This window comes from the organism of the source record quoted next, unplaced genomic scaffold (assembly GCF_019419815.1).
Source record: "Pyrus x bretschneideri cultivar Hongxiangsu unplaced genomic scaffold, Pyrus_bretschneideri_v1 Contig19, whole genome shotgun sequence".
Taxonomy (NCBI): domain Eukaryota; kingdom Viridiplantae; phylum Streptophyta; class Magnoliopsida; order Rosales; family Rosaceae; genus Pyrus; species Pyrus x bretschneideri.
Window position 1 is genome coordinate 1,887,028 of NW_025999490.1, and position 19,477 is coordinate 1,906,504.

Below are 19,477 nucleotides of genomic sequence, written 5' to 3' on the forward strand. Positions count from 1 at the left end.
TGAGAAGTCTCTGTTGGTGGGCAAACGTTTATGAGAAGTCTCCTATATCTTTTCAAGGAAGCTTTTACGATAAGGAATTTTTATTTTTTTATAAAAATTGGGAGTAGTTGTTGGGTTCACATCACATGAAACTTTAATGATTTGAGTTGTTTATTTTTCAAGTTGTACCTCATAAATCATCTTACAAAATATTAGTCAAATCGAAAATATTTAAGACATCTAATTGAGTTCATAGAAATGAACGAATACTTTGTTATATAAGAAACAATGAAATTTGATCTTGATAATGAAATAGGCAAATGATTTCAGATTGAATTAAATTTTTGCAAGGATAATCTATGAATCGAGACTTACAAAATAGATGATTCGGATCGTTGAAATTCGATATGAAGTGGGCTACACATCGATCACACCTAATCTCTATTTTTTTTTTTTCAAAGAATGAGAATCTCTTTGCGGGCAAGATCTTTTCAATTCTTCCAACTCATGTACCTACATAAGTGAGTTCAGAGATCATACAATTTCATATGTTTAGAACAAATAAAGATGGAGATCTCACACATAAAACTACTTCCCTTACTACTTCTCATCCTTCTAAGCGCAGTTTGCTCCACAACTTCTAACTCGATTTCGGAAAGCTTTGTTCAATGCTTTTCCTCCATCATACACTCTAACTCAACGAGCAACATCATTCTCACCGAAAACAGTTCGGTTTATTCCCCAGTCTTGCAATCTTCCATACAAAATCTCAGATTCTTGAACACAACACCGAAACCACAAGCTATCATTACCCCTTCTCAATACTCTCATGTTCAAGCAGCTATAGTATGCTCCAAGAAAGAGGGCATAGAAATAAGAACACGAAGCGGGGGCCATGACTATGAGGGCCTATCTTATGTATCCGAATCTCCTTTCATCATCATTGATCTTTTCAATCTTCGATCCATTGATATTGACATAAAGAATGACAGAGCTTGGGTTGAGTCAGGTGCTACTCTCGGAGAGTTGTACTACGCAATTGCACAAAAGAGCAAACTCTATGGCTTTCCAGCAGGTATCTGTCCAACTATTGGTGTGGGAGGACATATTAGTGGAGGTGGACATGGTCCCTTGTTCAGGAAATATGGTCTAGCAGCTGACAATGTCCTTGATGCTAAAATTGTCGACGTTAATGGCAGAGTTCTTGACAGAAAATCCATGGGAGAAGAGCTCTTTTGGGCTATTCGAGGAGGCGGAGGCTCCAGCTTTGGAGTCATTGTGGCTTGGAAACTCAGATTGGTTCCTGTTCCTCCAACTGTAACAGGTTACACGGTATCGAAGACCATAGAACAAGGTACAACCAAACTTGTATCTAAATGGCAAGCTATAGCTGACAGGATGCCTGAAGAGTATTTCCTGCGTTTGGTTATCCAAGTTGCAAATGGAGCTGGTAAAAATGGTGGAAAAACTATACAAGTTTTATTCAATTTCTTGTTTTTCGAGAGTGTTGAGAAACTTCTTCCTTGGATGCAAGAAAATTTCCCGGAGTTAGATTTAGAGCGGAAGAATTTCATTGAGATGAGTTGGATTTCATCAGTTCTATACATTGCTAACATTCCAAGAAACGAAACAGAAGTTCTGCTTCAGAGGACTCAACAATCTAAGAGATTCTTCAAAGCCAAATCAGATTATGTTACAAAACCTATTTCAGGGGCTGCCTTGGAAGGTTTATGGAAAACAATGCTTGAATTGGATTCATTCCAGTTGATATTGACACCCTTCGGCGGAAGAATGAGTGAGATTTCTGATTCAGAAATTCCTTTCCCACATAGAAAAGGAAATTTGTTTGAGATCCAGTATTTCGACAATTGGGGTAATGCCGAAGAAACTGAGAAACATATTAGCGGGATGAGAATGGTGTATGCCTACCTGGCACCGTGCGTTTCCAAGTCTCCAAGAGCTTCCTATTTAAACTATAGAGATCTTGACCTGGGAAGGAATGGTGATTGCAATACAAGCTATGCACAAGCAAGCGCTTGGGGTTTGAAGTATTTCAAGAATAACTTTAGGAGACTTGCTAAAGTTAAGACCGTAGTCGATCCCGGTAACTTCTTTAGAGATGAACAAAGCATCCCTGTGTTACACTCCAGGAAGAAATAGAATGTCAACAGCTACATGGATTTATGTAACAGAATAAATTATAAATCTTCAATTTCCCTTTAACATATTATGATATTTTACTTGTTATTACTGTTAGACATTTATTGTAGTTTATGACTTAAAAAGAATCAAAATAAATCCCCTAATTAAGTACGATGAAAGTGAGGTTCTAGCAATAGGAAGGAAGGATGCTTCATGGTTCGCAATAAATGCTTCCTTTTATACATAATTTTCCCCTCCCAACTAGTGCGGAAAGGGGCATGCAGTAAGCGTTGTGGGTACAATATATATGAAGCCCGGACTCACTCCGATTTTTCTCAATGTTTTGCAGAATTAAAGACAAACCAAACACAAGAAAAGGAAATTGGCAAACGCACCAACCTTCCAAGATATATAATTTTCCGTTGTCAAAGCAATGAAAATGTAACCAAACTACAGGAGCGCATTTTCGACATCGTTGCTTCATTTTTTATATTTCTAGGCCCATGATATGAGTTTTTTTTTTCCCTTTTTCTAGTCACTTTGTCAATCTGATCTGTGTTTTCATCACCTTTTGTGACTGTATAGGTTGTGCCTTCACCCTCTTGAAGTTGCACATCTTGGTTTCATTGTGATCACTTCATGAGTGAAATATCCGTCTGAAGTTTAAAGTTTGCATGAATTTGGAATGCTTGTCTGTTGAAGTCCCATACACTGTTCAGTTACTCAGGTTATTAGGTGAAATCATATTCTTATTTGTTTTCAGTCTCAATTTACCTTCTGATATATGTTTTCATTCTAAGAGAAATCTATTTCGTTAGAGCAAAGCCTGGGAGGCTCCATTCCTGAAAATTAGTTTAACACTGCCATTCTTTCCTGTATGTGTATTTCCCCATACATTTTTAACACCCGCAAAAAATCTAGCTGAAATTTATCAATTTTAATGATATATCTCTTATAAATACACAACATGAAACTACAAATGTGACGTGCGACTGAAGCTAAAGAGGAACTTATTTCAGAAGAACAAAATGAACATGTGAGATAGGGAAAATGTGAGACTGAATGGTGAAGTACATTACTAAATAATCAATAGTACGTACAAAGAGAGCATAATCGATATATGACCAAATTGGGTTACAGTCTATAGATGTCACACGAGTCACATGGCTCTTTACTTTGAATACATTTTGATGTGCTTACATAAGTAAAAACGTGTCTGGTGTGTGAACAAATGCTGAAAAATAGGGTTATAGTCATCAGATTAGTCACACGGCTCTTTACTTTGAGTATATCTATCTATATATAACACCAATGGAAAAGGTGAATAGTGATTTTGGTGTCACCAAGCTTGAACAAAAAATATTTGGACAAAAATACCCCAAGGCAAAAAACTTCAAAGGCATCCCAAAATAATGCATCAAATAAGGTAGGAGCATTTTTGTCATTTTAACAGTATTTTTTTTAATATTAATTTTTTTGTGATTTTTTTTTTTAATTAGAACCTCACAATGGGCTAGTAATAATGTGACTCAATCAGCTGTTTATTAAATATTATTTTCTCTATTCTTAATGTAATTTCTATAGAGACCGATTTTATTATGTAGATTCAGTTGCTTTAATTGGTTTATGAGGGTTTGTTCTAGCATGATCTAAGATTATTTATTTACTTCAAATATTTGACTTTCCTTTTGTCAATTTACGCTTTATAAATACATTTAAAATGTGTAAGTAGCGCGTAGCAAGCCGTGATTCAAAAAATACATTCTGCACATGCATGCATGAGGGCTAGTTGATAAAGAATGCTCGTCTACTTCTTTTTCTTTACCCTCCCCACGATTTTCTCACTAAATCCTTTTTTTAATAATTAATTATTTTTGTCAAACATTGGTTAATTTAGCTTAATCTATGAAGTGCCATGCTAAGGCGGGCCTACAACAAAACTATATGCTAATTTATCAAATATTATTTTTTTTAAATGTGTGTATATATCTTTCAATAAGTATGATGAAGTGGGTGAACTGGCTATTAACCGTTCAACTATCAAGAATTTATTAAAAGGAAAACTAATGAAAAGAGTTTGAAAACTTTGAGTTATAACGAAAAGGACAAAAAAGTGTTGTAAGTGAATTGTACCAGGATTGACTTTTTAGAGTAAAAATGTGATTTTTTGTTAAAATAAATAGTACCGGGAGTTTTTCATTAAAACTCCATTTATTGAAAGGAGTTGCTTGGTTGCACAGCCAATGAGCATGATGGGTCAGGTCAGTAAACTGAATGCGAATGACATTCTCACCAAGTCAACCAATTAAATCCATTTTCTATAGTGAAGTGATTTCTGCACTCTTCTTTTTTATTTTCGTATTCTTCTTTTATTTTGAGCCTTTCGATTTAATAAATCAGAAAAAATCAGTCAACGAAAACAAGAGAAATAGTGCAGAAGGAGAAACCGAGTGTGATCACTACCCTCCCTTTTAGTTTTCTAGCTACTTTGCTTTTTCTCCTCATAATTAGGACACATAATATTTGGTCACCTTGAAAGTCAAGGATCCTTACAACCCTAGGCCATCTCCAACCGAAAAATGGCCAAATGACTCGTTTTAGTCCTATGACCCTTCAAGAAATTAATATTTTAATGAACAATACAGAGTCATATTTCTTATCATCTCCAACTGATGGGCCAGAGGTCCATGGCCAAACATAGCCTTGTACAAAAAAATTGTCTTCAACTGAGGGCCAAATGGCTATAGTATGAAATGTGAAGAATTAAAATAAAATGAGGTAAGATAGTATGAAATGGTGAAAAATATGTGAGAAATGGTGTAGGAAAAAAATTAGAATTAAAAAAAAAAAAGAAAAAAAAAAAGGCTGGTTGGAGATGCCCAGCCCGCTGGCTTGATTGGCTGGTTTTGGCCCGGTGGAATCCACAAGCCCTTTGGCCTAGCCCTCTGTTGGAGACGGTTTTCGTGTCATTTCGGGCTATTTTCGGCCCTATGACCCTCTGGCCGGATCGGTTGGAGATGACCTTATCTCCACCTAATTAGGTATTTTCCATATCTTGTTTATGATTGTCTAATTAAAGCATTTTTTGTATCGGACAAAATTATCATAAAGTGAGTAAGACTAATTAGTTTGTGATTGAGCTAGTATCAACCTGTTTGCGCACACTTAAAAAAAAAACATAGCAGATGATGTGGTCACATAATCCCACGGATATATTTCGCTTGTGGAAAATAAGACGGATTTCAAAAGATCTTTTAGTTTGGGCAACGCTTGATGCGCTGTTATATGTGACAGTTCCAAAAATTAGGTTAAGATTCATATGGTGTCACTGGAATAAAAAGTGTGGCTTGTGATAGAGTCAGTTGATGGCAAAAAAAAGGGAGGGAAGGAACAAAGTGTTCCACTTGCTGTTGTGAATTGACAGCTTTGGAAGGGACCCTTTGTCGGAGAGTGGTGGCTGTCTGGCTGACCGACTAGTCCCTTGGCCTAATCTAAAACAAATAAGGATCATCTTCGAATCTTCTTTGTGAGGATCTTAGAGGTTCTCAAAACGTGATCGTTTATCGTACATCGTACAATCAGAAATCATTTTAAATTAAATATGAATAGTACCTAATGAAAATTGATCGCACGATATACAATGAACGGACACAATTTGAAGATCCCTAGACGAATCTTCATAAAGAGGATCCGGAGAGATCTCCTGGACCTAAAATTGGGTATCAAAAGATCGAATAACACGCACACTTTGGGTTAAACTGTTCTGTCTTTCTGTTCGTGACAGCGAAAGCCACCTCCTCGTAGTAGTGGGTTGCATTACAAATCACATCCCTGCTGCCACTGGCGTCGACCTATGCTTACCAAGTTGGAGAGGATGGAGCGGTTGAGAACGGTTTGAACTTGGATAGTTGGATCCATCTTTCTTCTTTTAGCTTAAATTTTTAAGCTTTATTTGTAGATATTTTATGGAACAACCTACTTTTTGTTGGAGAGTGCAGCTGATATTTCAAAGTTGGTTGCTTAATTTGAAGGGCTAAAATATACTAGCTTTCATGCACGAGCTCACGCATGTGCAGAAGGTAATTTTGAATTACGACGTACTACGTACAATTTACATGTTTTAAAATGTATTTATAAGCGTAAATTAACAAAAACAAAATCAAATATTTGAAGTAAATGAATAATCTTAAATCATGCAAGAAAAAACACCTCATAAACCAATTAAAGCAGCTGAATTCACATAATAAAATCGATCTCTGTAGAATTTACAATAAGAATAGAGAAAATAATATTTAATAAACAATTAATTGAATCACATTATTGCTAGCTAATTGTGAGGCTAAGCACAGCCCTCCACCTTAGTGTAGATAATATCGTTTGTTAAAACAAAAAAAAATCATTTGACAACTAATTTAATCAAATTATTATCCGCATGCAAAAGACCTTTTTTATAACCAGCATTACACGCCTCTTAAGATGTTTTGGAAAGTGTTTAACAATAGAGAAAATAAGATTGAATGAACAACTGATTAAATCACATTATTGCTAGCCCATTGTGAGGCTAAGCCCACCCACATCCCTCTTAGTGTAGATAATATCGTTTGTTAAAAAAAAAATAATCATTTGACAAATAATTTAATCACATTATTATTAACATGCGAAAGACTTTTTTTATAACCGGTATTACACGCCTCTTAAGATGTTTTGAACGTGTTTAAAAATAGAGAAATTGAATCACATTATTGCTAACCTATTGTGAGGTATTAATTAAAATAAAAATAAAAAAGCACAAAAAAAATTAATTATTAAAAAAATAATGGTAAATGATGAAAATACACATACCTTATTTGATGCACTATTTTGGGATGTCTTTGCAGTTTTTTGTCTTGGAAGCATTTTTGTCCAAATATTTTTGTTGAAGCTTGGTGACACCAAAAACACTATTCACCTTTTGTGTTCTCTTTATATATACTATGTAACATCCCACATTACTCAGGGGAATGGATCATGTAAGCTTTATATGTTTATTCTCATCTCTACCTAGCACGAGATTTTTTGGGAGCTCATTGGCTTCGGGTTCCATCGGAACTCCGAAGTTAAGCGAGTTCACGCGAGAGCACTCCCATGATGGGTGACCCACTGGGAAGTTCTCGTGTAAGTTCCCAGAAACAAAACTATGAGGGCGTGGTCGGGGCCCAAAACGGACAATATCATGCTATGGTGGTGGAATTGAGCCCGGGATGTGACAATTTGGTATCAGAGCCTAACCCTAGCCGTGGTGTGTCGACGAAGACGTCGGGCCCCTAAGGGGGGTGGATTGTAACATCCCACATCGCCCAAGGGAGTGGATCCTATAAGTCTTATATATATATTCCCATCTCTACCTAGCACGAGGCCTTTTGGGAGCTCACTGGCTTCGGGTTCCATCAGAACTCTGAAGTAAAGCGAGTTCGCGCAAGAGCACTTCCATAATGAGTGACCCACTGGAAAGTTCTCGCGTGAGTTCCCAGAAACAAAATCGTGAGGGCGTGGTTAAGGTCCAAAGAGGACAATATCGTGCTGGTGGAATTAAGTCCAGAATGTGGTGGGGGCCTGGGCTAGGATGTGACATACTAGCCTTCATGCACGCGCTCACGAATGTACAGAAGATATTTTTTGAATCACGACGTGCTATGCACGACTTACATGTTTTAAATGTATTTATATGCATAAATTGATAAAAGGAAAGTCAAATATTTGAAGTAAATGAATAATCTTACATCATACTAGAAGAAACCTCTCGTAAACAAATTAAAGCAGCTGAATCCACATAATAAAATCGTTATCGATATAATTTAAATTAAGAATAGAGAAAATAATAATTAATAAACAACTAATTGAATCTCTCTATTGTAGCCCATTGTGAGACTAAGCACACCCCTCCCCTTAGTGTAGATAATATCTTTTTTTTTTTTTTTTTTAAACAATCATTTGACAACTAATTTAATGTTAATAAACAACTGATTGAATCACACTATTACTAGCCCATTGTGAGGCTAAACTCATTCTCATTCCCCTTAGTATAGATAATATCGTTTGTTAAAATAAATTAAAAAACAATAATTTGACAACTAATTTAATCATATTATTATCCACGTGGGAAAAACCTTTTTTATAACCAGCGAATAACATTATTATCCGCGTCGGAAAGACCTTTTTTATCACCGACATTACACGCCTCTTAAAATGTTTTGAACATATTTGAAAATAGAGAAAATAATATTTCATGAACATCTGATTGAATCACATTATTGCTAGCCTATTGTAAGGTACTAATTAAAAAAAAAAAAAACTATACTAATTTATCACTGGCATTATACGTCTCTTAAGATGTTTTGAACACAATATTCATGATTTTCCTTATTCATTATTATATTTTTCTTTCCCCTTCAAGTGGGCACCATCAACTTTCACCCATCCTTCCATTTTTTAATTATTTTCTTTCTTTCCATTTATATTTATATTATATTTATGATGACCAAATTACCCCAGCATTATTTGATATATTATATTGGGCTGCTTTTGGATTTGTTTGGTTGATGGGCAATTTTATTGAAGCCGTGACACCAAATCGGCACTGTTCATTGCCTTATTTGCTTTATATATAACTAGCCTCTATGCACACGCTCACACCGTGCAAAAGGCATTTTTTGAATTATGGCGTGCTACGTGCAATTTACATATTTTAAATGTATTTATATTCGTAATTGACAAAAGGAAAGTCAAATAATATCGTTTGTTAAAAAAAAAAACAATCATTTGATAACTAATTTAATCACATTATTATACGCGTGCAAAAGATCTTTTTTTATAACCGGCATTACACGCCTCTTAAAATGTTTTGAACATGTTTAAAAATAGAGAAAATAATATTTAATGAACAACTGATTGAATCACATTATTGCTAGCCTATTGTGAGGTACTAATAAAAAAAAGTACATAAAAAAATTAATTATTAAAAAAAATAATGTTAAAATAATGAAAATACCCTTACCACATTTGATGCATTATTTTGGGTTGCTTTAAAGTTTTTTGTTTGAGGGGCATTTCTGTCCAATTATTTTTGGTGAAGCATGTGACACCAAAAATCACTATTCAAAAGCATGTCGGCTTTATATATAAGATACTAGCCTTCATGCATGAGTTCACACCCGTGTAGAAGGCATTTTTTGAATCACTATGTGCTACGCGTGGCTTACAGGTTTTAAATGTATTTATATGCATAAATTGACAAAAGGAAAGTCAAATATTTGAAGTAAATGAATGATCTTAGATCATACTAGACCAAACCCTTTATAAATCAATTAAAGCAGCTAAATTCACATAATAAAATTGGTCTTTATAGAATTTACATTAAGAATAGAGAAAATAATATTTAATAAACAATTAATTGAATTACATTATTGCTAACTCATTGTGAGGTTAAGCCCACCCCCATCCCCCTTAGTGTAGATAATATCGTTTGTTAAAAAAAAAAAAAAATCATTTGACAACTAATTTAATCATATTTTTATCCGCATGAAAAGATTTTTTTTATAACCGGCATTACATGCCTCTTAAGATGTTTTGAAGGTATTTTAAAATAGAGAAATTGAATCACATTATTGCTAGCTCATTGTGAGATACTAATTATAAAAAAAAAAAACCAACACAAAAAAACTAATTAAAATGACGAAAGCATTTTTTGAATCACGGCGTGCTAGGGCGACTTACATGTTTTAAATGTTGTTATGTGCGTAAATTGATAAAAGGAAAGTCAAATATTTGAAGTAAATGAATAATCTTGGATCATGTTATAAGAAACCCCTTATAAATCAATTAAAGCAACTGAATTCATATAATAAAATCGATCTCTATAGATTTTACATTAAGAATAGAGAAAATAATATTTAATAAATAATTGATTGAATCACATTATTGATAGCTTATTGTGAGGCTAAGCCCACCCCCTCCACCTTAGTGTAGATAATATCGTTTGTTAAAAAAAATAATAATCATTTGACAACTAATTTAATCATATTATTATCCGCGTGCGAAAAATCTTTTTTTATAACTAGCATTACATGCCTCTTAAGATGTTTTGAACATGTTTAAAAAATAGAGAAAATAATATTAAATGAACAATTGATTGAATCACATTATTGCTAGTCCATTGTGAGGCTAAGCCCACCCCTTCCCCCTTAGTGTAAATAATACCATTTGTTAAAAAAAAAAAAAAAAAAAAACAATCATTTGACAAGTAATTTAATCACATTATTATCAGCATGCAAAAAACTTTTTTTATAACCGGCATTACACGCCTCTTAAGATGTTTTGAACGTGTTTAAAAATAGAGAAATTGAATCATATTATTGCTAGCCTATTGTGAGGTACTAATTAAAAAAAAGCACAAAAAAATTAATTATTAAAAAAAAAACACTGTTACAATGATGAAAATACGCCTTCTTTATTTGATGCATTATTTTAGGATGCCTTTGAAGTTTAGATAAGTAAAAAATGTGCCTCATATGCGGACTAAAAAAGGGATTTTCAGTTCAAATCTCATTACAATACAACTCATATTCATTAGTTTCACTATTACACAGAATAAACGAGTGAGTTGAAGACATCAACATCCACATTAATTATTTTACAGTCATAATTAACTAAAGAAATTGAAGTTCCACCGTAAAATCAATTAGTAATATAAGAAGTAGTCTAATTATTTAAAAGCACATGCAAAATCCATCATTTCCCCGATGTGGGATTCATACATTGAACATATCTCCTCATGTGGCAAATTTTTAAGCTTACCACGTGAACAAGACAAATCGTGTGACGTGGATCACGTATAGCTGTTGGGCTTCACACATGGGACAACCTAACTCTGATACCATGAAGAAAGTTGAGGTTCCATTATAAAACCAATTGGCAATATGGGAACTACCCAACTTACTCATAAGCCCATACAAATTCCCTCCTTCTGTTAATGTGGGATTCAATCTCAACATGTCCCCACACATGTGACGAATTTTCAAGCCTAACACATGGACAACACAACGGGGTGGCGTAGAGCGCATGTAGCCGTTAAGCTTCACACGTAAGACAACATGCTCTGATACAATGAAGAAAGATGAGGTTCCACCATAAAATGAATTGGCAATATGAGGAGTAGCCCAACTTATTTATAAACCCATGCAAGGTCCCTCCTTCCGTCAGTATGAGATTCATTCTCAACACGCCATCACACGTGTGACGAATTTTCAAGCCTAATACGTAAACAACACAATCGGGTGACGTGGAGCACGTGTGATCGTTTGACTTCACACGTGAGACAACATACTCTGATACAATAAAAAAAATTGAGATTCCACAATAACCATCCCCAATCCATACATACATACTCTTTTCCTTGTTGATATTCTCAAGTCCTGTGATCACCACATGGTTTATTATTAATTTATGGTAATCGAAGACCTCCCTCTTCAATGTCCTGTTATTAGTTTTTGCCTTTACCTAGTCAAAATTCCAAATACAAATGTTTAGTTTACTCAATAATATTAGGCTAAATAGTCAAAATGGTCCCTAAGATTTGCATAATCAATAAAAATGGTCCCTAAGATTGTCCACCATCCATGATTTTGGTCATTCCGTTAAAAATTCTTTGGGCAATTTTCAAAGCTTCGTAACTCGATCGTTTCTTAACCAAATTCGATTCATAATATATCAAAATGAAGATAGAAAAGTGTAGAACAAGATTATAGCTATTTGGAAGCCCAATGGTTGCTAGAGATGCCCAGAAAAAAATCTGAAAGGTGATTGGTCCGCTAGAAAACTGAAAAACTCGCTGGAAACTAGATAAACTTTAAACATTCATAACTTCTTCAATACTCAACGAAATCGAGTGATTCAAAAACAAAAATCATACTTCTTGATGAGACGAAGAGAATGGTACCTTTTTTGAAGGCTAACTCGCCATTTTTGGCCGGAAACGGCTCGAAAGTGGCTAACCATTTTCGAGTTAGCCACTTTTGAGCCATTTTTCGGCCAAACCATGACGAGTTAGCCATCTAAAAAGATACTATTCTCTTCGTCTCGTCAAGAAGTATGATTTTTGTATCGAATCACTCGATTTCGTTGAGCATTGAAGAAGTTATGAACGTTTAAAGTTTACCTAGTTTCTGGCGAGTTTTCCAGTTTTCCCGCAGATTAGTCATGTTTCAGGCTATTTTCTAGCCATCTCTAGCAACCATTGGGCTTCGAAATAGGTATAATCTTATTCTACACTTTCCTATGTTCATTTTGATATATTATGGGTCAAATTTGGTTAAGAATCGGAATGACCAAAATCATGAATAGTGAACAATTTGAGAGACCATTTCTATTGATTTTCAATTTCAGGGACTATTTTGGCTATTTAGCCATAATATTATGACCTCATATTAATACAATTTTGTGTATAAATCCTTGTATAGGTTGTGTGCCTATTAATTTTTCCATAAACTGGGCAATTTCAAAATTTTCAGATACTCCTCTCTAAACTTCTCGCTCCGTAATTCGTTGAGAGGCCAATAAAGTTGCTCCTCGCTTTGCATTCTTTGGATTGGCCTTGTCCTCAGAGAAAACTTGTTTCGAGGAACCACCAGTTGCCATTTTCGATGTTTCTAGTCTGAGTTTGTAAGAGGCTGTTCACATTTTCTCTACTTCTCTTGCTAGCTTGTTTAAACCTCTTATATCAATGAATTCCGATTTTCATATAAAAAAAAAAACAAAAGACCTCTTTCTACTCTATTTTTTTTTCTTTTTCTTTTTTGTCTGAGTTTCATTTGGTTTAGGGAATATTGTACTAAAAGTAATGCTAGGTAGAACAAACTTTTAAATCAAATTTGTAAATCATATGATATGTCATTATAGAAAATAAACACGTTAATCAATACTTAAGTAATAATTCAATTATCAACAACCACGTCATATTGTTTACAAAATTTAATTTAAACATTGGTCTCTCGAGTATTACCCTTGTACTAATTCACCCACTTAATTACTTTTACAGTTTTACCCACCAATCCATTAACATATAGGGCATTAATCTTTACCCATCATGATAAAATAATGCAGCGCATGCCCACCAAATCCATATACCAACTCTTTACTTTCTTCATAGTTAAAGAGTTGAAGCTGAAGAAATTGGTAGAAACGTACAATCTTCCTAAAAAGAAATCTAGGGAGAGTTAAACTTCATAGACAACATTAGCAAGTATATAAGTAAGTTGTTGGGTATAAGACGAGAAAATAAACAAAAAAGGCTAGGAATTAATTAAGGGGTTTCATAACACCATCATTATATCAATCATTAAACTCATGCTCAGTGTCTCTTTTAACAATTGATATACCAATGAGAGAATGAGAGAATGAGAGAGAGAAAAGCTGGCATTTTAGACCATTTTCAACAGAAATGTCAAATTATAAGATAGACCCAGCAGTTTCTGATATAACACGAAAATAACGGGTTTTGGATCAACACGATGACTAATCGGGTTATTATCGGATGACCCGTTAAGAACTTGTTAACGTGTATACACGTGGGTTCCTATTTCGATCCGTTAAGAAAAAAAATTATTTTGATAATTTTAAAGTTTAATTACCAAAAAATTTATTATAAAGTACAATAGCCATATTAATATATACAATGTATTCTATATTAAATATATAGTTTTGTATTATTATTCTATATAAGTTTAAAAAAAAAGTTTTAGTCATTATTTATTTTTATTATGAGAGTTCCTTATTATCATTATTACTAGGATAAATTTTACTTAACATGTTGTCCAAAATTAAAATAAACTAGTATAGTATTTGTATAGGCAAGAACTAAGAAGACATACATACAAGTATGAAAAATGTGAATGAATATATAAACACTCGTGATTCATCATTATTCGTTCACAAGTAGATAATGGTTATACGTACATTATTGTTTAGATTTTTAAAATTCTCCAAACCCTCATGAATAATGTTTTTTTTTAGGGCAAAATTAATAAAAATTATTGTAGAAGCGTAAAAAATGTAAAATATATATATATATATATATTTATATATATACAATCACTCATAGTGACAAGCTTTACAAGTTTCATGAAGGGGTCAGCTTTGAAATCCAACACTATAATCCATAAACTTTAAATTTATATTTAACCGTCGATTGTCATTTACGCTTTATTCTTCTTAATAAATTTCATTTTTTGAAAACATGATCATCTGGCGGATGTAAGAAGATGAATGGTTTAGATCTTTGATATCACGTTTCGATATTTATGATTAACTAAAATATGAGTCGATGTCATATAGTTTGTAAAAACTTTATTAACATCAAGCAATATTTTCACTAACTGTAAAACTTTGAATATAATATCAATGATCCAAACTGTTTATCTTCCTGCATCCTCTAATAGATCATATTTTCAAAAAAGAAAATCTGAAAAAACAAAATTTGATGAGAACAATGAAACGTAAATGTAAACAACAATCAACGGTTAAATTTTGATAAATGATTTATATGATTATAGTGGCGAATTTCGAAGTTAAGCTCTTCATGAAAGTTGTAAAGCTTGTTATTACGAGCGTTTATATTTTTTTTTTTCTATATTCTTCACACTTCTACATTAATTAAATAACTATTAAAGGCTTTACTTAATTAATTAAGTTATTAATTAATTTATACCCATTTTGTTTCAGAAGCAATGAATGCTAGAGATTCAGAATTAGTAAACCTTAGTGATGTTGAGTCCGTGGAGATTATAATGGGAATATAACGAGATCTTGGAAGCGAAAATATAGACAATACAAATACAAGTCTTGCAAAGAAAAAGGCTAGAGCAATTAATTTAGGTAAGCAAAAATATACTTAAAAGAAAAATGTGTTTTTATGTTTTGAATGTGACAATATGACATGTATATACTTATTTAGTATTATGTCTTTCATTTGATTATTTATTGGTTTAAAATATATTTTCCTTAACTGTCACATCCCCGCCCGGCCCCCACCACATCCCGAGCTCAACTCCACATTAGTATGATATTATCCGCTTTGGGCCCCGACCACACCCTCATGGTTTTATTTCCGGGAACTCACACGAGAACTTCCCAGTGGGTCACCCATCCTGGGATTGCTCTCACGTGAACTTGCTTAACTTCGGAGTTCCAATGGAACCCGAAGCCAGTGAGCTCCTAAAAGGCCTCGTGCTAGGTAGAGATGAGAATATACATATAAGGCTTACATGATCCACTTCCCTGGGCAATGTGGGATGTAACATTAACGGGTAACAGGTCAAGTCATATTACCTGTTAATATTATCGGGTTGATTTCGGCTTGGGTCCTTTTATCTGTTTTTTTTAACGGGTGTTACACGACACGACCCGTTAAGATATCGAGTATGACACGAAAACGATACGAACACGAAAAACATGACACGAATGCTAGGTCTATTATAATAGTCAAATTACAATTGATGGTTGGTGTGACAATTTGAAGTCTTATGTCAAATTTTGTACTTCTCCAACCCAATTGTCAAATGCTATTTTATTATTTAAATAGAGTTTTAATTGATTGTAATTATTAAAAAATGTTGAAACAAAATTTTTATTGATTGAAATGTTAATGGAATAAGGGACCCACTATTAAAATGAATTAAAAATAAATTTAACATCAAATCACTAAGTCTTCAAATCCAATCAGCAAATAACACTTCGGTTGGAGAGACTTTTGATGTGAAATATGCACAGTGGTATTCCACTTAGGATTTTGACATCTCTTTTGCAGATGCACTTAGAAATGTGTACTTCTTATGTTTGTTTTTTTATGGTCATTTTATGAGTGATATTTGTCAGAAGTTTTTTGTGTTTGTGTCCGTCATTTGTTAAATGATGGAAATTGTATTGATTCTGTCGAAAATGTATAGACATAACATGTCCAAACATTTTACTCTTGAAATTTTATCAACGACTGATCTATACTACATATATTGAAAGTTCGTCACTGAATGAAGAATGAAAGTCGAAGATCTAAGTCAATAATATAGTTACCGGATTTAGTCTGACTCATATGTGTTTTGAACTACCGCAGAAACACTTCTAAATTTTCTACCAAATATAGTCAATATCATTTTTAGCTGACGAAAGCAATCCCAAATAACACAATGACGAATTTTTGTGACATAAACATTGAATTGCTTCCAACAAAAGCATGAAAGGCTTTACATGGAAATGGATGCCTATAGTAATTTATCACTCTATTTGGAAATAAAGAAAGACTTACTGGCTGTATTTCTCATATCAATGCACCAAAAACAAATTCATGACAGCTTCATGCCAGCAAGTGTATCACTACAGATCCATATATATTTTGATTCACATTGAAAAAATTATTAAATTACTTGTATCTCCTAGTTTAAGATAATGGTTTATAAAAAGTCTTCCCTTATTGCGTAAACGTGTTTAAGTTTTGTCATTAAATATAGTATGAAAATGAGTTTGCAATTCTTAAAATTGACAAAAATAAGACCTAGAGAATCATTGAACATTCATTGTCAATCTTAATTAAACTAATAGTAACTACATGCAAGTGGGGGACTGTCTAAGGTATGGCATTCCTTTTCAATTTGTAGAGTTTTGGGTTCGTACTGTTCTCCCTCCCCTTGATGTAGTAAAATCGAAATCGTTGTAATAAAATAAAAAGAGGTTATTAAAAATAAATAAATAAGTAACTCGTAATGCCTATATATGTGGGCTCAAATCTCACACCAATTCATAAATGCAGAGCAAATAAATATGGAGATCTCGAATGTAAAAGTACTTCAGCTACTTCTCTTCATCCTTCTCAACTTACTTTGTTATACAACTTCAAACTCAAATTCCCAAAGATTTCTTCAATGCTTTTCCTCCAACATAAATTCTAACCCATCAAGCAAAATCATTCTCACCAAAAACTCTCCTGCTTACTTCTCAGTCTTGCAATCTTCTATACAGAATCTCCGATTCTTGAACAATTCAACACGAAAACCACTAGCTATCGTTACTCCCTTTCAGTACTCTCATGTTCAAGCAGCGGTAAAATGCTCCGAGAAAGAAGGCATACAAATAAGAAGCCGAAGCGGGGGGCATGACTACGAGGGTCTGTCTTATGTATCCAAAACTCCTTTCATCATCATTGATCTTTTCAATCTTCGTTCCATTGATATTGAAATAGAGAATGAGAGTGCTTGGGTCGAATCAGGTGCTACTCTGGGAGAGTTGTACTACGCAATTGCACAAAAGAGTAAAGTGTATGGATTTCCAGCAGGGACATGTCCAACCGTTGGTGTAGGGGGACATATTAGTGGAGGTGGACATGGTACCATGTTCAGAAAATATGGCCTTGCAGCTGACAATGTCCTTGATGCTAAGATTGTCGATGTCAATGGAAGAGTTCTTGACAGAAAATCCATGGGAGATGAGCTCTTTTGGGCTATTCGAGGAGGTGGAGGCTCAAGCTTTGGAGTCATTTTGGCATGGAAGCTTAGGTTGGTTCCTGTTCCTGCAACCGTAACAGTTTACTCAGAAGCAAGGACCATTGAACAAGGTGCAACCAAACTTATTTTTAAATGGCAAGCTATAGCAGACAGGATTCCTGAAGAGTACGTCCTGCGTTTGGTGTTCCAAGTCACAAACGGAGCTGGTACAAATGAGGGAAAAACTATTCAAGTTATATTCAATTTCGTGTTTCTCGAGTCTGTTGAGAAACTTCTCCCTTGGATGCAAGAAAATTTCCCAGAGTTGAGTTTAGACAAGACCAAATTCAATGAAATGAGTTGGATTGAGTCTGTCCTATATATTTCTGGCATCCCAAGAAACGAATCAGAAACTTTGCTTCAGCGGACGCAACAATCGAAGGGATTCTTCAAAGCGAAATCAGACTATGTTACTGAACCAATTTCAGAAGCTGGCTTGGAAGGTTTATGGGAAAGACTTCTTCAGCTAGAGATATTCCAGTTGATACTGACACCTTTCGGAGGAATAATGAGCGAGGTTTCTGATTCAGAAATTCCTTTCCCACATAGAAAAGGAACTTTATTTGAAATCCAGTATTTGGTCAGTTGGGGTGATGATAAAGAAACTGAGAAACATATTGGCTCGATGAAAAGGCTGTACGAGTACATGACACAATATGTTTCGAAGTCCCCGAGAGCTGCCTATTTGAACTATAGAGATCTTGACTTGGGGACGAACAAAAACGGTAACACGAGCTATGCACAAGCAAGCATTTGGGGTTTGAGGTATTTTAAGAATAACTTTAGGAGACTAGTACATGTGAAGACTTTAGTTGATCCTGAGAACTTCTTCAGGAATGAGCAAAGCATCCCGGTGTTACAATCTGGGGAGAAATAGAATGTCAACAACATGCTTGGTTCCTCATTTCATAATACTAATGAATAATGAACGGTAAGTTCTAGCTTTACTTCGTCCCGTTTTGTGATTGTATAATTTGTTCCTAATCTATTGCCTCCTAAAGTTTGTACGTTTTATTCTTATTTATTTTTTGTGAGTGATAACTGTCAGGATTTTTGTGCTTGCAAGAATTGTAAATGGAAATAGTATCTTCCTCCTTCCAATTTACACAAGCGACAGAGCTGGTACTGGATAGCCAAGGCTAGCGTGCCTCAAACAATGAATACCACAGTACTTCTCCTAAAGCTTACGCCATTAAAGTTGAAGCAGTCAAAACATTAGGGCTCATTTAATCACCATTTCGTATTGGTTATTAATATCGCTTTTTGAGTTAGTGATGCAGAGAAAGTACATAGAAAAAAAATTAGGAATGAAGAGGAGTGTATGAATGATGGTGGGAGCGCGAGAAAGAAGAAATGTACAAAAAAGGGCACAATAATTGACAAGTAAAAAACAGAAAGAAAAACTATTTCAAGTTATTATTTTCAAGGTACAAGTGAAAACCAACGAAAAAAACGTAATAGCTATCAAATTGGCTCTTAAGGTGGCAAACCTACTGGCTATATATTGTGAAAGGAAATTTTATTTAAACCCACACAATTTTTTTTTACACCCAACTTACTCTTACACCCTTATTATTTTTAATTAAACTGTCAATATCTCTTTAAACCTAAATTTACTATCTAAATTACCCTCACAAACCCAACCAATATGTAAAATTATCTTTACACTCATTCAAAAAATAAAAAATAAAACTCAAAGCATACATATTCTCCTCTGAAGTTTTTACCTTCCTACATATCCGTCGTATTTTCTTTCAATCCTCCGTCGCTTTGCAAGAACACACCACTCTTAG

At 34.0% G+C, this 19,477-nt stretch overlaps 2 protein-coding genes across 2 annotated transcripts; both read left to right on the plus strand.

Moving 5' to 3' along the window:
- The first annotated feature begins 483 nt into the window (after positions 1-483).
- On the plus strand, positions 484-2,226 carry LOC103952344 (berberine bridge enzyme-like 26). Its single transcript, XM_009363915.3, has one exon. It carries the CDS (start codon positions 547-549, stop codon positions 2,137-2,139), a length of 1,593 nt encoding a protein of 530 aa, XP_009362190.1. The 5' UTR covers positions 484-546; the 3' UTR covers positions 2,140-2,226.
- Positions 2,227-16,964: 14,738 nt separating this feature from the next.
- LOC103952427 (berberine bridge enzyme-like 26) lies at positions 16,965-18,631 on the plus strand. Its single transcript, XM_009364017.3, has one exon. It carries the CDS (start codon positions 16,966-16,968, stop codon positions 18,559-18,561), a length of 1,596 nt encoding a protein of 531 aa, XP_009362292.1. The 5' UTR covers position 16,965; the 3' UTR covers positions 18,562-18,631.
- Positions 18,632-19,477: the final 846 nt, after the last annotated feature.

What these genes read in the sequence shown, in the direction of transcription:
- LOC103952344 (XM_009363915.3), top strand. Translation starts at nt 547, where the DNA reads ATGGAGATCTCACACATAAAACTACTTCCCTTACTACTTCTCATCCTT.
- LOC103952427 (XM_009364017.3), top strand. Translation starts at nt 16,966, where the DNA reads ATGGAGATCTCGAATGTAAAAGTACTTCAGCTACTTCTCTTCATCCTT.